This window comes from Juglans microcarpa x Juglans regia, chromosome 4D, assembly GCF_004785595.1.
Source record: "Juglans microcarpa x Juglans regia isolate MS1-56 chromosome 4D, Jm3101_v1.0, whole genome shotgun sequence".
Lineage (NCBI taxonomy): Eukaryota > Viridiplantae > Streptophyta > Magnoliopsida > Fagales > Juglandaceae > Juglans > Juglans microcarpa x Juglans regia.
Window position 1 is genome coordinate 8621956 of NC_054600.1, and position 16353 is coordinate 8638308.

At 33.2% G+C, this 16353-nt stretch overlaps 2 protein-coding genes across 3 annotated transcripts; both read left to right on the forward strand.

Moving 5' to 3' along the window:
• Window positions 1-8112: 8112 nt before the first annotated feature.
• Window positions 8113-11678, forward strand: LOC121259648 (ferredoxin--NADP reductase, leaf-type isozyme, chloroplastic). The gene is made up of 9 exons (XM_041161304.1): window positions 8113-8442; window positions 8543-8780; window positions 8975-9108; window positions 9296-9374; window positions 9540-9631; window positions 9747-9824; window positions 10577-10639; window positions 10737-10971; window positions 11415-11678. Exons 1-9 carry the CDS (start codon window positions 8338-8340, stop codon window positions 11480-11482), a joined length of 1092 nt encoding a protein of 363 aa, XP_041017238.1. The 5' UTR covers window positions 8113-8337; the 3' UTR covers window positions 11483-11678.
• A 2425-nt stretch (window positions 11679-14103) lies between these two features.
• On the forward strand, window positions 14104-15526 carry LOC121259649 (cold shock domain-containing protein 3). Of its 2 annotated transcripts, XM_041161307.1 has the most exons (3): window positions 14104-15134; window positions 15222-15338; window positions 15369-15526. In XM_041161307.1, the coding sequence occupies exon 1, from the start codon at window positions 14360-14362 to the stop codon at window positions 15116-15118; it is 759 nt and encodes a 252-aa protein (XP_041017241.1). In that variant the 5' UTR covers window positions 14104-14359; the 3' UTR covers window positions 15119-15134; window positions 15222-15338; window positions 15369-15526. The 2 variants fall into 2 exon arrangements, with proteins under 2 accessions (XP_041017241.1, XP_041017240.1); XM_041161306.1 differs by having other exon boundaries at window positions 14105-15338.
• Window positions 15527-16353: the final 827 nt, after the last annotated feature.

Sequence of the window (16353 nt, forward strand, 5' to 3'; positions counted from 1 at the left end):
CATCTTACTTTACTTTCACCTACATTGGATCTTCTCTCTTCCTTCAATCAGGTTTTTATCTCAGCTTCATCTCCATAACACAGGAAGAGATCCTTCCATATGCATAGTTAAGATTTTCTTAATTTCAATTGTTGGTTTTCGAATGATGTTTGGAGCTTTTCCGTGTAAGGCATAAATTTGCATTTTTAGAGTATATTTGGTCAAATGAGCATCATTTACATTCTTTAGCACTCATAGCTATTCTTTTGTGTACTAAGGCATGAATTCATACATGCTTATTGTTCATTCATGTATAGTTGCATCATGTGTGCACCTGTGTTCAAGAAAAGGCCTGAATGACTTGTATTTCCTCTTTTTTATGCATGTTGTCCTCTTTCTTACATGGGTTTGGTTTGTTTAGCTAGTGCGCGCATATATCACTATCTACATTGTGTTCATGCATCATTTTGGGGTCAATATGTGACTTATTCAAGTGTGGTTCATTTTGGGGCCAATTGTGTTCATTTGGTACACTTGGGTTGTCAAACCTATATCAATTTTTATTTGGGTTGTTGCCTCATGCATTATTTCTTCCCTCCAAGCATTCATGCATTCCATTAATGCATTAGGCACATTTAGGTCACACTTTGAGTCTCCTGGGTATGCATCCAAAGAGCCAAACATGTACCATGTTTCAATGTTAATTTTTTTTTTGCTATGTGTGCATGTGATGTCTTTGCATGTTTGCCTTTAGACTTCTCCTTCAATTCCCACACAAGCACAATTCTATAATGCTCAAGTGAGGGAGCTCTAGTAGAACAATTTATCTCACTGTAGTCCCATCATAAAGGGTAACATCTCCCTAGGTAAGCTTTACGAAACTCTTTTCCCTCGTATCTTTGAGCCTTTTTCATTGGTTTTCTTTAACTATAAACCATCATTCTCCTTCTACAAAGTTGGTTTGGGACTTCTACTATAATATCCATGTTATTTGATAGATGTTAACTCTTTTAGAGTTAATCTTTGGAATATACAATTTCGAGTCACTCGTGGATTGTTATCTGATCTCCTTCGATTACCCATGCGGCCAATTCCCCTTATCCCTACTCTGACTCTTCTAGCCCTAGTAGGGACGCTATGTTTTCTAGTTTCTGTGGGTGTCACGAAAATTGGCAGTTTATGGTCCATGTCATTCTCATAGTAGACTTTACTCTAGAGCACTTAGTTCTCAATAAGGTCTTGTGCACAAATCTATATCCTATCTCACATCAAAGTGATCTAGGGGTAGAGAGATCTCATACGCTTTCCTTGATTAGTGACATTTCCATTGATCTAGGGAGTCACAAATGTCGAGTTATCCTTGAGGCATTTCAGTCTTAAAAAACATACGAGTTTAGCATTTGCATATCTTATCACTAGAGTTGCCAGTCACCAGGCCGTTTTTATCTCACCTCATGTGCCTCAGATTACACTTAAAGCTTATTGGTCACACTCACATTCATTGTGCTACATCTATTAGGTCATATGCTTCTCTTAGTTTTTCATCCTTGTTTTCACAGAGCTGGAATTGAAGGTGGTGCTCGATCATCTGATTTGTATGAACACCAGAATTAGTTGTTGTGAGCAGAAGGTCGTACAACACTTACACTTGGATCAGCTGGACCAGAGTGTTCAAGCTCTACAGACCATGCTCAATAATTATGAGACTACTGCTACGGAGTCGTAGGACCCTTTATCTTTTTTGTGACAAAATGAGGGAGTTATTTTTATTGCTAGGGGAGTGATTGTTTAAGACATTGAATTTAGGGTAATTGTTACATTTTGGTATAGGGGAGTACATTTTATTGACATTTTGAACTCTATTGTTAATCCTTGTCATGATGATATCTTTGGTGTTTCTGATTTAGATTGATGGACTTAATTGATGATACTTGATCTTTATTAAGTAATTGTTGATTTAAATCGATATGTTTGGCAGACATTTGTTGAACCCATATGACTTTTTATTTTATGTGTTTACTATTGGTGCACTTGTTTGTTAATGATTTCAGAAAAATTAAAGAAGCAGGTATTTTTATCTTGATTATATATACCTACAATTGTAAAATCCTATTTGAGTGGTTTGTAATGATTAGTCAATTACATGAATAGGTGAGAGAATTTATCACAGAAATACCAAGGGGGGAGGGGGGATTGTTATGTGTTGGCATTACTTGACAATCGCTCGAGCGAACTATGCACATAAAGTTCACTCGACTAGCAGCTCATCATTGGCTTGAGTGGAACTTAGATAGAGAGTTTGCAAGACTATCACTTCGTGCTAGAGCAAACTTCTGACAAAGAGTTCGTACAACTCATTGCGTAACACTTGCTCAAAAGAATATTACACAATAAGTTACCTCAATGTATGGCCAATATTGACTCAAGCGAATTGTTATGGGTTCAACAATGTAAATCTATTTTGGACTCTCTATTATTAAGCCTAATAATAGAAACTTTATTTTGCACAACCTCTAAGGTTAAGTGAAAGGCTAAGGCTGCAATTATTTATCATATCCTTGAGAGAGAACCTCCATACATCAATTGTTCCACCATAGGCATTCTCTCTAGATACACAAAGCTCCTTCACTTCGTGTTGATGCTTGATTGTTGTTGAATCCATTGGTGTTGGCGTTCTCGTTATTCGGAAGTTCTTCCAAAGCTACTAGAGTGCAGAGAAATTGAGTTAGTGCTCGTAGAGAAACCATAGAAAGGCCAAAAGCCTGGAGTTGTCAGTGTGCAAACATCGAGTGGGTTGTGATGTTGCAAGCTAGGTTTAGTTATTTCAAGGGTCTTGTAAGTTTGTCTAAATTGGTTGTAATAAACTTAATTTTTATGGTGGATTCTAGGTGGTGACTTACAACCAAAGTGGTTTTAGATTTTAGAGATGGTTTTTAAATGAGTTTCCACTTCGTTAACAAAATTGTTGTGTTGAGTGTCTCTTGTGCTCTGGTTGATTGAGTTAATTGTTAATTTATATTATCCAATAAATTTGCAAAACATCTATTCATGCCCTCTAGGTATATTTGAGATTTCAACTCCAAATTTTTCAAAATGACTGTTTATTTAGTGATTTATCAATCTTGAATTTGTGTCTCATGATTGATTTTATATTATAGATTGTAGTTTACCTTGCAAGATTTTAGTTAACAAATCATGTCCAAGTTAAAGATTATTGAGTCGTTCTTAAAAAAAAAGTTGGCATTCCATAAAATCACACATTGTTAGATCATAATACCAAAACATTAGCTTTCGCATAGCATCTTCTAAAATTATAAGGATTGAATCTAATGAATATAATCTTAACTCTTTAATGGTGGAATCTGAAGAGGTTCATTTTGTCTTGCATGCTTCACTCTAAAGAGGTTGGCGTATCTTCTATACAATGAGATCCAGAATTACATCCTCATATGTGAGATTATCCAACCAATCAATATGATAAAATAAGACATGCTTATTTGAAAATGTGTTTACAAAATATATCTCTTGAAATATCTTTTTTTCTGGATCAAAAAAGTATCCCCATTACTTTCAAGCTTCTTGGTTCCCAGAATTTATATTTTGGTTTGGGTATTCTCCAACAAAGAATGTTGCATTCTATTTACCATGTTATCTTTTTACAATGAAAGATGCTCGATGTTTTGGATAGGATGTATTTGTTAAAGGAGCAGCATAGCATCAGTCTATGCCAACTACACTACTAGGCTTGGAGATAAAGTCATCTTGCCAACTTGAGTTGAAGCGTTCCAGTCAATCACAAACTAGTGAGAAAGTTATCTGTATCACTCAATATTGAGGATGTGTTTATTACTAGCAATAGAACTCAAAGTCTATCTAGATAAACTCCATCTACTACATAGTTTCCATCTTAGTTGTTAAACTCTATCCTATTTTATTTGTTAAGCTTTGTCTGTAACAATATGTTCATATCTAAGATTCATTAGCAAATCTTATCAGATGTAAACTGAACATACTTTGTAACTCTATTTATACTCTATTTATATACGATGAATATATAAAGAATTCATTATGCCAATTCATAAAATCCAGCATTTATGTTGTTCCATGGTTTGCATCTCAAGGATGTCCTTTTTGAGGTCATGAAGAGACCCCTGATTCCAAAATTCGTGGTAATTTTTCTTGAAATAATTAAATTTGACATCATATAATGAAAAACTTGCAAAGCTTTTTTTGGAAAATAATCATGAATCTTCAAAGTATACTTTACCTAAAATCTAAAAGTAGATTTTAAAAGGTCTTGCAAAGAAAGTAAGAAATAAATTCCATGAAAAATTCTAAAATTCTAAATTCTACATTATTGTCGATGAGGCACAGAATGAGTCTAAAAGAGAATAAATGACTATTATCTTAAGATTTGTTGACAATGACAATTTTATGCATAATAAAGATACATCCGTATTGACTTTAAAGAGTGAAATATTTGCAGTTCTTTCTCATCATTGTCTTAATATTTAGAATATTTGTAGAGAAGAATATAATAGTGCAACACTATGCACGGGGAATCAAAAGGATTGCAAGCATTGTTTCTTAGAGATTGTCCATATGCATACTATCTTCATTGTTTTGCTCACCAATTACAGATAGAATTAATCGATGCATCTAGAAATGTAGTTTTTGTTCATGAGTTTTTCTCAAATTTAAATTTTGTTATCAATGTGGTTGGTGTTTTATATGACCTACAAATTGCTTAATCAACACAAATTGCACATATGCTAGTTCTTGATAAACTTGAAACTGAAAAAAGAGCTAACCAAATTGGCACTGTGAAATGAGTTAGTGATTTTTCCTGAAATTCTTCTTTTTATTCTATTTGTAGTCTACTACAAATGCTTAGAGCCAATTGCTTTGTGCTTGAAAGCATAATAGAAGAAATATTCACTTACTCTCAATGCGAGGATGCAAGTCTTGCTTACATAATGATTTCATTATTCGGATTCATTTTTTTACAACTAATGAAGAAAATCATGTACGGGTGTTACTAATATTTTTTTTTTCGAAGTTTTGCTATGAAAATCTCAAGACATGTTGAATGTCATTAATTTGATTTCTACTACAAAAACACTTATCAAAAGTTGAGAGATAAATTAGGTTGGAAAAATATAGTTGAGAATGTTATCTATTTCTCAAGTTATTTAACATTGATATTCTAGTTTTGAGTGCCCGTTATGTTGAAGGTCATGGTCATCACCGAAGGGATCACATTATAGTAAAGCTTCGTTATCATTTTGATACATTTAATGTTATCATGGACTTTCAATTGCAAGAACTTGATAATAGGATTGGTGAATGACAGAACTTTCAACAGTTAGCTTGGCTTTAGATCCAAGAGATGCTTACAATTCCTTTAATATTATTGATAATTTATGTTGTGTTGCAAAGAAATATTATACTCTTTTTTTTTTAAGCACAAGAAAATTAACTTGACGTATCAGTTGACGCATTATGAAGTTGATGTCCTTGATAATCCAAAATTAAAAAAATTTGTCGTTCATTGCAAACTTATATCGATGATTGATAGATTTATTTGTCTTGCTTTGACTCTTCCAGTATATATAACAACCAGCAAAAAATATTTTTAGCTATGAATAAAGTTAAAACAAGATTTAATTTGTAACAAAATAAAAGATGAGTTTATCGAAAATATGTTTATATTGTAAGAGAAATTGCTAAGAAGTTCGATTAAGATTCAATAATTGATAATTTTGTTTCTTTAAATGGGCATAAGCTGCAATATTAGAAACTTTGCATCTTCCTTTTTTTTTTTTATATATATATATATATATATATGGGTGTCTATATGTTATTTCAAAGATATATTATTCTTCATATGCGATACACTTTTTGTTATACTTTGTCAGCCACTTCTAATCTCAAATATTAGGTACTGAATGGCATCCAAAGACCACTTCAATATCTTCATGATCTCCTCTCGTATTGCCTTGTCCCTCAAACTTTATTTTAGTAATTATCCCAAATTCTCTTCCTCAAGTCTAAGGTGAAGTCGAAATGTCGAAACCCTCTACCTGTCATTCCACATCAAATGACGAGTTGATGAGTGCCACAAATCCACCTCGTAACAAAAGACTTTCAAGTTTCATCAACAATATGGCGAGACTACTCCAAAACCCCTAGCCCCGTTGTAAAGCCAATCATTATTATATATATCTGCATTGTGTTGTATATTTCTATCTCCTAAAAGCCAAAGTGTTAAATTTGGGGAAAAAAAACCCTTCTTGGTGCAGGAAGGGATGGTCATGGGTGCCTCTCCTACACTTGGGCCACGTTTAGTTAGCCAATATAGTTGAGAAGATGTGCCATACAGTAGTTTTCCCTATCCAAACACACTATATTTCATCTCTAAATTTTAAAAACATCTACTTAAATAAACAGTAATAAACAGTAAATACTGATAGTGAACAATGCAAAACTACCATGAATAGTAAAAACTGACAGCGAACAGTGTGTGAATAATGCATAAACAACGCACTTTTTGGGTCTCTAATCAACAGTTGGACCCACACCTTTTTCAAATCCCAAAAATTAAAAACTATCTCATCTCATTTCACTATCCAAACACATATTTTTTTTTTACAAAATATTTTATCTTGTCTTAATTCAAAAATTTCACTACTATTAAAAATCTCTCATCTCATCTCAACTAAACTGCGTAACCAAACAGGACCTTAGTCTCCTCTAGATCATGGTCTAGATCGAGCTACCCAAAAGTGTCTCGACATGCACCCACCTCTTGGTGGCCTGATATGGACTACCGCTCTATAAGGTGGATCACAATAACCAACTCTTAGGCTGTGTTTGATTGTTGAACCAAACTCAACTCATCTAAAACCAATCATTTAAGAGATCCACTAATCTTTCAATTTCCCATAAAAAAGTTAAATTCATCTTAACTTACTTCATACTTTTCAATCTAAAATGTTAAACCCATCATAACCTAAAAAAGTTAAACTCATTTTAATTAGACCTGCAAAATACTACTATTCACAACTCAACTTAACTCGTCTCAACATCCAAATATAGCCTTAATGACCTAGATGTAGCCTCGATGAGGGAGGGAGGCCTTCCGTTCTTGCATGGGGATGCTTTTATTTTTCAAATATAATGTTTTTAAATGTTTTTTTTTTTTGGTTTTTAAGCATTTTTGTTTTCATTTTTGTTCGAAGATTTTAAAGGACACCCCTTGAGCTATGCCAGATTTGGATTTAGAACCCTATGCATTTTTTACGTAATAGCTATATATACATACATATATATATATATATATATTTGTAAACAGCTAAATAATAAAAGAAATACATGTATCTGTCATTGTGTATCATATATGTATTTATGTGTGTGTGTGTATATATATATATATATATCTGGAAGAATTGAAAATTTTTAAAATAAAAACACGTTGAAAACATTAAAAAAAATTAGACATAATATTGGTGTTAAAAGATAATACGAAAAAAAATCACAAACTTGTGTTGAGGGAAAAATAAAAAATAAAAGAGCAGAAAAATTATTAAAAATAATGAGATTTTAAAAAAATAAAAAATGAATGCTTGGATATATTTAAAGTTACAAAAAAATTTAAATGATATAAATACTTTTTAAATTTTAACAGTACATCAATGCTATCTAGAATATAGATAGACAAAAATGTCATTCAAACTCAAAAAAATTACAAGATCGCTTTTAAAATGGTGCGGAATGCAAATTTCAGTCTAAATAACCCTAATTAACCGGAATGAGGGTCAAAATTTAGAACGAAATGAAATAAGAATATATAGTGTACCGCATATAGTAGTGTTGTTTGAATGCCTTTATACCACACACCATCTATATTGTATAATTTAATTTGTAAAATTTAAAATTTATCTTTTAAATTAAATTATGTCACGTAAATAATGTGTGGTGCAAATACCTTAAAATAGAATTATTCTTTAGACAAATCAAGTAAACTAATTTTAAATTTAAATATATCTGATTGATTATCACGGGCAGCTATGCATGTGTTGCCATCAACATCCTTTTAAAATTTTGACTCAAAGATGAGTGAAGTTAGTAGAGGCTTAGAAATGGTGGGAAGGGGTGAGGTGTGAGATTCCTACATTGCACAGTACACTTATCCTCCCACCAGCCACTCGTTCCCCCCTCTAATATCCTCCACCCAATCTTATAATCCAGTCCCGAAAACAACAACAAATACAAAAGATCCTACACCGTCTTTTTCATGCTTCTTATAAAACCATCATATTTTTCATCTCTTGCTCTATTTCAATCTGCATCATAACCATGGCTACTGCAGTAACTTCTACGGTCTCATTTCCATCCTCCAAGTCTGCATCTCTTCCCTCAAGAACCAGTATTATCTCACCAGAAAGAATCTCCTTCAAGAAGGCGAGTATCAGCATAATTACAGTAGAATTTACACAGTTTTGGTACTGTTGATCGTTGTTACAGGCTTGGAGTTTATGACCTGGTAATTTGGTTCTTGCAGGTTCCTCTGCACTATAGGGATGTTTCTGTTGCAGGAAGAGTGGTTTCTGTCAGAGCCCAGGTCACCACAGAGGCTCCTGCTAAAAAGGTTGAGAAGGAATCCAAGAAAATGGAGGAAGGTGTGGTTGTGAACAAGTATAAGCCTAAGGAACCTTACGTTGGGAGATGCCTCCTTAACACTAAGATTACTGGGGATGATGCTCCTGGAGAAACTTGGCACATGGTCTTCAGCACTGATGGTATGAGATCATTTGCTTTCTTATTCTCCATCAACATTTAAAGGTGACTTTGTTTTTAACTCTTCAATATGCAGTATACATTAGGAATCTAAGAAGAACATCTTTAATATACAGAACTTTGATTGATTAATCTGACCTGAGGTTGATATAGAAATCCGTCTTGCTGAGCTGAACTGTTGGTTTTCTTGGCTTAGGGGAGGTTCCCTACAGAGAAGGGCAATCAATTGGGGTAATTGCAGATGGTATTGACAAGAATGGAAAGCCTCACAAGTTGAGACTATACTCCATTGCCAGCAGTGCCCTTGGCGACTTTGGAGACTCCAAAACTGTATGCTCTTAATTTACATCGATTAATCTTTTATCTGACAGCAAAAGTGCCTAATTTTACAATTTCTCTTCTAATGTTTTTGGGTTTTGTCATGTTTGTATTATGTTTATTACATTAATCACCTTTTCTTTTCTTTTGGTTTACAAAAAAACATTCGGTTGTCTGATTTTTCTTTACCTTCATTCAGGTTTCTCTGTGTGTCAAACGGCTTGTATACACTAATGATAAAGGAGAACTTGTTAAAGGAGTCTGCTCAAATTTCTTGTGTAAGGATTAGTCTGTAGTTCCCTGAAATTACTTCATTCTTTCAACACATTTATAAAATGATGAGGAACTGTTTGAAGCAACTGAGAAGGCAGTAACATCATCACATTATGGAAGATGCCTTAGCTAAGGTACCCCAATAGATTTAAATGTTAGATGTATTTCAGGTGACTTAAAACCTGGATCTGAAGTAAAGATTACAGGACCAGTTGGGAAGGAAATGCTTATGCCAAAAGACCCCACTGCCACCATCGTTATGGTATATCCAGTTTCTTCATCTTTAGAAATTTTGTGCATTCTACCTATATTGATTATGGTTTTCCAGTTAATTGATTTCCATGTATTGGTAATATTAATGGATTCATTTGTTGCAGCTTGCAACTGGAACTGGAATTGCTCCTTTCCGCTCATTTTTGTGGAAAATGTTCTTTGAGAAGCATGATGACTACAAGGTAGATGGAATGAAATATTTCTTTTGATAGTGAACACTTTTTGACTTGAAACACTGGCATGAACCATGTGATGAAGAAAGTAACCCAGTTGAAGGTCCTGTTTGGATACCAAAACATTCTCAACTCATCTCATCTTATCATTACAACTTTTCCAAATTCTCATACAAAATATAATAAACAATTCAACTTTTTCAAATCTCAAAACAATAATAATATTAAAAAATAATATTCTAACAATATTTTATTCAACTCATCTAAAACTATCTCATCTCATCTCATCTCACTATCCAAACGAGCTTGTGTCAAGTCTCATGGCCATAATTGAAGAACAATGGTGGATAATTGCATTCTAAATTGGAAGAATATATATATATATATATATATATATATATATATATATATATTGAAAGAAGAAAAATTAGAGTCTTGGGAAGTTCTATGTTAATATAAATAATCATTTTTGTTATTTTATTCATTTGTTTGAATTATGCACTTGTTAATTAAAAAATATTTGAATTTGGTTACAGCTATTGAGTTCAACTCATATAAAATGTCTGATTCTTGCCGAACATTATTGCTGAACCTAATCAATTGTACTTATAAAAGTCCAGTATCCATGACAAACTTCTTCTGTCTCAAGCTGCTCTGAAACCATCATAAACATCTGAAACACTTGATAAAATAGCTGTAGCTGTGGGATTTTGTTTATGATTCCTGCTGATACTGAATGAGCTTTTTGAAATCTCATGCAGTTCAATGGTTTGGCATGGCTCTTCTTGGGTGTCCCCACAAGCAGCTCACTGCTTTACAAGGAGGTGAGACAGATTCAGAGTTCCTTCACCCATCAAAAACTTTGATCCTTTTTACATGGGAAGTACTTGGACTGAGAATTCTCCAAATTGCATGAGACAGGAATTTGAGAAAATGAAGGAGAAGGCCCCAGAAAACTTTAGGCTAGACTTTGCTGTGAGCAGAGAGCAAACAAATGAGAAAGGAGAGAAGATGTACATTCAAACACGAATGGCTCAGTACGCAGAAGAGCTATGGGAATTACTGAAGAAGGATAACACCTATGTCTATATGTGTGGACTCAAGGGGATGGAAAAGGGAATTGACGAGATTATGCTGTCATTGGCCGCTAGAGATGGTAAGAACCACGCAGGCATATCACTTTCATTAGATCTTTACTACTCCATGTTTGGTTAATGAATACTTACAAAAAAAAATGTTTGGTTAATGAAGTTTTGAGAATTTTTAAGATGATTTGTGCTACATACAGTCACTTCTGCGTACTCTTTGCACATTTCACTGATGTGATTGTCTAAAAAAATTATTTTATATTAAAAAAAATGACACAACCAATCATATCAGTGAAGTGCGTAAAGAATACATAAAAGTGACTACACATAGAGTTTTTGATTTTTTAAATATGTTTAGTATTGAGATTTGTGAAAGTGGCTGGAAAGATTTGAAAAGTTATTGAAATATATTGAAATATAATTTTTTTTTTTTTTTTAGTTTTGATATTTGTAAAAATTATTTCGGTTTTTGTGGTTGAAATATTAATTAATTTTTTGAAAATATTTTCAGGCATTGATTGGTTGGACTACAAAAAGAAGTTGAAGAAGGCAGAGCAATGGAATGTTGAAGTCTACTAATCCCTGACTACAAAGTGTCTCCCATTGCAATGCTTTCCTCCACATTCTGTAGATAGGTAAAGCCTTTTTGTAATTTTTTTTTTCTTCCTTTGTTAATGAATTTGTATTGGTATAGCCTCTACAAGTTTTATTTATGAGGGATCATATGTCATAATCATACAATAGAGTTGAAACGAACTTCAACTATATTTTTCAACTTCATTAGTCATTAATTCCTCCATGTTTTGACAAAATGGTTAGCAAATCCAACTTAAAATGAAATTTAAAACAAAAATAACAATAATATTTGAGATAAAATTGTCAAAACTCAACTTCATATTTTCATCTTCATCACTTTATGGACATGACTAAGGTAATTGCAAAATGATTCTCCTTGGAGTAATGCTACTTACAGTTATAAAGTGCGTAAACACCACGTAATTACTTTGAAAAAGAAAAGAGTGGGGTTTACAATTAAAAATTAATTTTTCTTTTTATGTGAATATCGTATTTACTCAATTTTTTAAAGTAATTGTACGGTATTTGTACATTTCACGACTATAAATATTATTTCTCTTCTCCTTAAATATTTAAATACTACTACTTACAAATCAATGTATAAACTCAAACATTTACTGTATGACCCATTACAGCTAAAGGTGTCCTGACTCATTGCATTTGTTAGTATGTCCCCAGTGTTGGTTCATTTTACAGTCTAGAACATGAGATGCTTACAATAAAACTCTAGAAGTGCTAAAAGACTTCAAAACTACTATATGATGAAATCAGATTCTACAATAAATCCTTGTTATCAGTGTATTACCATAACTAATCTGACATCATCCTCAGGGCATATTTGAGTATTGAGATGGAATAAGAATTCTATTAATAGTAGTGAAATAATTTGAGTTTAGATATTTTATTAGATTTTAGAAAATGAGATTGAAAAAATCAAATAAAAATATTATAAAGTTAAAATATTGTTAGAATATAATTTTTTTAATATAATTTTTATTTTAAAATTTGTATTTTTTTGTGTTTTATTCGAAAATTTAAAAAAGTTGTAATGATTAAGTAGTAATTAGATATTGATTAATTGATTTACGTAATAAACTAAATATTGTAGAGAATAAAGTCATCCTACCAAGCATATGCTAAAATATTATGAATATATTCTATAATAAGTATAGAAATTTATAACATCTTTAAATCTTAGCAAAATTATTTACATTCAACTAGATTTTCTTTGGTGCTTAGTATGTTCTCCTTTTCATATACTTTACATGGGAAAATTCCTAAATTGTTATCTAGAGTTTTGTGAAATTTAAAAGTGATCCTTAGGATAAAAATATCGAGAAAACCATCCTTGTGGCAAGTAATCTGTAAAAATATTAAGATGCCATTTGAATATTGAGTTGAGACGAGATGAATTAAGATGAAAAATGAATAAAATATTGTTCAAATATTATTTTTTAATATTATTATTATTTTAGGATTTAAAAAAATTGAATTATTTATTATATTTTGTATGAAAATTTGAAAAAATTATAATAATAAAATGAGATGAGATGAGACATTTTTGATATCCAAACATAAGCTTAAAACATATTCTATATATAGGAAATAAATAAACAAAATAATTCAATAAACCATTGTAGTTCGACTTCGCTGAACTTGAGTTTGACTTGATTTATTTATTAAATGAGTCGTTTCTAAGATAAGCCACGTGGCATGAACTTCATTAGTCAATCTAAAGGACCTGTGATTACAGGATCAAAACAATCAGAGTAAAAAAAAAAAAAATGAAAAAACCCATTTTTAGATTCACGAAGTAATATGTGTAAGACTCTAGAGGTTATAAAGACTATTTTATAATTTAACTCTATAGTAAATTACTATAAACTATATAAGAAAATATTAACAAAAAACTCAAATTTTATTTGTCAAGATTTATAAATAAAATTATTAGATACAATATAAATGATCTATTTTGTCAAAATAAAGTAACTCGTGAATATGATTAAACTTGCTTAAATAATAAATAAATTGTTGGTTAGAGATGATCATCAGGGCCTACTCCCCGTTCGCCTTGCCTCCGCATGGGTGGGGTGGACCCTCGTTGGTCAGATGTGAGTATTATTTCGCATCATGCAAGTAACATTCCTACTGTTTGTAATATCAAAAAATTTGATGAGCTAGAACTTTATTCATATTCGAATAAAAATTAAACAAATAATACTATATAAATTATAATTTTGTCATCTAATACTTACTTAAACTCGAACTAATATGTGTAAGACTCTAAAATAAAGACTATTTTATAATTTAACTCTATAGTACTTATATATATATATATCTATAAACTATATAAGAAAATATTAACAAAAAATTCAAATTCTATTTATCAAAACTTATAGAGAAAATTATAATATATAATAAAAATAATCTATTTTTTTTAAATAAAGTAATTCGTGAATATGTTTAAGCTTATTTAAATAATAAATAAACTTTTTGTAATATCACGTAACTCGATGATGAGCTCGAACTTTATTTGTACTCAAATAAAAATTAAATAAATAATACTATGTAAATTATAATTTGGTCATTCACTTGCTTACTCGAACTCGAATAATTTAGGTGATTGATATTATACAATAAATGAATTTATATTAATTAAAATTCTTAAAAGAATAATGAGGCTCCACGGTTAGCTATCATAGACGAAAGCACGCCAGATGTATCCGTGAAAGGAAAGAGGTATATTATTAGGAGAAGGCCCAAGCGTTCAAGAGAATGTTGGAGAGAATCGTATGCGTTTAGGGTTTTTGCTTTTTGATTAAATTTAAGGCACTCGTCTGTGGCCTTTCCGTATTAGTTAAGGGTTAGGGTTTCGTTCCAATGGCGGAAGAGAGATCCACTGGTGTGGTAAGGTGGTTCAACGATGTCAAGGGTTTCGGGTTCATCACGCCCGACGACGGAGGAGAAGATCTGTTCGTCCATCAGTCCGCCATCAAATCCGAGGGTTTTCGTAGCCTGGCTGAGGGCGAGCACGTCGAGTTCCAGATCGAGCTCGGCGTTAATGAGAGGACCAAGGCCGTGAACGTCACCGGTCCCGACGGATCTCCCCTCCAGGGCAACAAGAAGGACAGTTACGTACGGTCCGGACGCGGAGGTGGTGGCGGTTGGAGAAGCGGCGGTGGCGGAGATAGGCGTAACAGTGGCGGTGGTGCCGGTTGTTACAATTGTGGCGATCCTAGGCACTTGGCCAGGGATTGTTACAAAGGGAACATTGGCGGCGGCGGCGGCGGCGGCGGTGGCTGTTTCAATTGTGGTGAGGTTGGGCACATGGCTAGGGACTGTCCTAACGGAAACAATGGTAACGGCGGCGGCGGCGGTGGTGGTGGTGGCGCGTGTTATACCTGTGGTGGGTTCGGGCACTTGGCAAGGGACTGCAGGGGTGGCGGCAGTGCTGGCGGTGGAGGTGGCGGTGGCGGTGGCGCGTGTTTTTCTTGTGGGGCTTTCGGTCACCTTGCTAGGGATTGCCGCAACAACGTCGTTTCCGGGAGGTTCAGTGGTGGCGGTGGCGGAGGAAGAAGCGGCTGTTTCAACTGTGGGAAACAAGGACACCTTGCCAAAGAATGCCCTGACGTCGCTTGATTATGAAGAATAAAGAGTAATAGTACATATTCTCTCTTTTTTCTGACCATTTTGATCTTTAGTTTCTTAATGCTTACTTTTTAATTATGGGGGTTATACACAGGATGGTTTTATATTTTGTGCTGGTTTTGACTTGGTGATCGGCTGTTCGATCAGCATTTTTTCAGTCTGCCTAACACAGATGTGGTGTGGTTCGGATAAGAACTAGGGATGTTGACATGTTGTTATCAACTAATGACTGCGGCATTAGTTTCTCTAACCGATCAGCTCTCTTCTTCAAGTGTGAATTAACCGACTTCGATATTTAGTTTGGTGATATTAGATGTGGTGGCCTGATTATCTACTATTATGAGCTGCGTTATTAATATTGTCTTCTATATATTTAATAATATTATATTTCTATTGGGAGGTTCTGCTCTCATTTTGGTTAAGAGTGTTAAGATTTTGTAAATCTCCCATTTGGTATGGGTTGTTTGCATATGTTTTAGTTATGAACTACCGCTCACCATTTAATTCCTAGATTTTTCTCCAAGCTTTATTGTTCTAAATTTTAATTTTTGTGAATCTAGGGCCTTGACAATCACGTTATTAGAATAGATATACAATCATAGGCCTTTCAAAATTGAAGTCACACTCCGTTTTGACGACAAGGCAGTCATTAACTCACTTGCATAGGTTGTATGATCCACTAGGGCATTGAAAACACTACGCTTAGATAGTGAGTAGCGGAGCATCTTAATCTTTGCCTTTATTCCACCTTTTATTTATTTAAAAAAAAAAAAAGAGTATTTGAGCATCTTTAGAAAAAACACTGCACAGACAATGGGGTATGGGAGGAATCTATCAGTCTGTGTTGGTTGTTTAACTGTATTGATCATATTATCCTAAATAATCTGTAAATCTTTTTGCGTTCCATTTTTGGCTATAAAACTGATTTAAGTATTAGAAATTATCCATGATTGATGTGCTTCTATGTGTAGAATCTCCTACCACCTTCTTAGGACAAGCCTTACCGAATGGCTCGGCTCCAACTTTGGTTGCAGGTGAGGTAGAGCCCAAACATTTTGTGTATAAGGGTTTATTAGACTTTAGCTTACTCAGCAGGATGCAGTCTAGTAGTCAAAAGGGGGGGCTTGGGAATACCTTTATAAAGCATATAATCCTGAAAAAACCAGTCAATTTTAGGCTTTGCTAGAATCACTATAAAGCCTAGTTTCACAAAGAACAAATGTGGG

Bases quoted from the DNA above. Each gene is read 5' to 3' on its own strand.
- LOC121259648 (XM_041161304.1), top strand. From the start codon at position 8,338: ATGGCTACTGCAGTAACTTCTACGGTCTCATTTCCATCCTCCAAGTCT. The intron at 8,781-8,974 runs GTATGAGATCAT...TTCTTGGCTTAG, and splicing joins CATGGTCTTCAGCACTGATG to GGGAGGTTCCCTACAGAGAA. The intron at 9,825-10,576 runs GTAGATGGAATG...AATCTCATGCAG, and splicing joins AGAAGCATGATGACTACAAG to TTCAATGGTTTGGCATGGCT.
- LOC121259649 (XM_041161307.1), top strand. From the start codon at position 14,360: ATGGCGGAAGAGAGATCCACTGGTGTGGTAAGGTGGTTCAACGATGTC.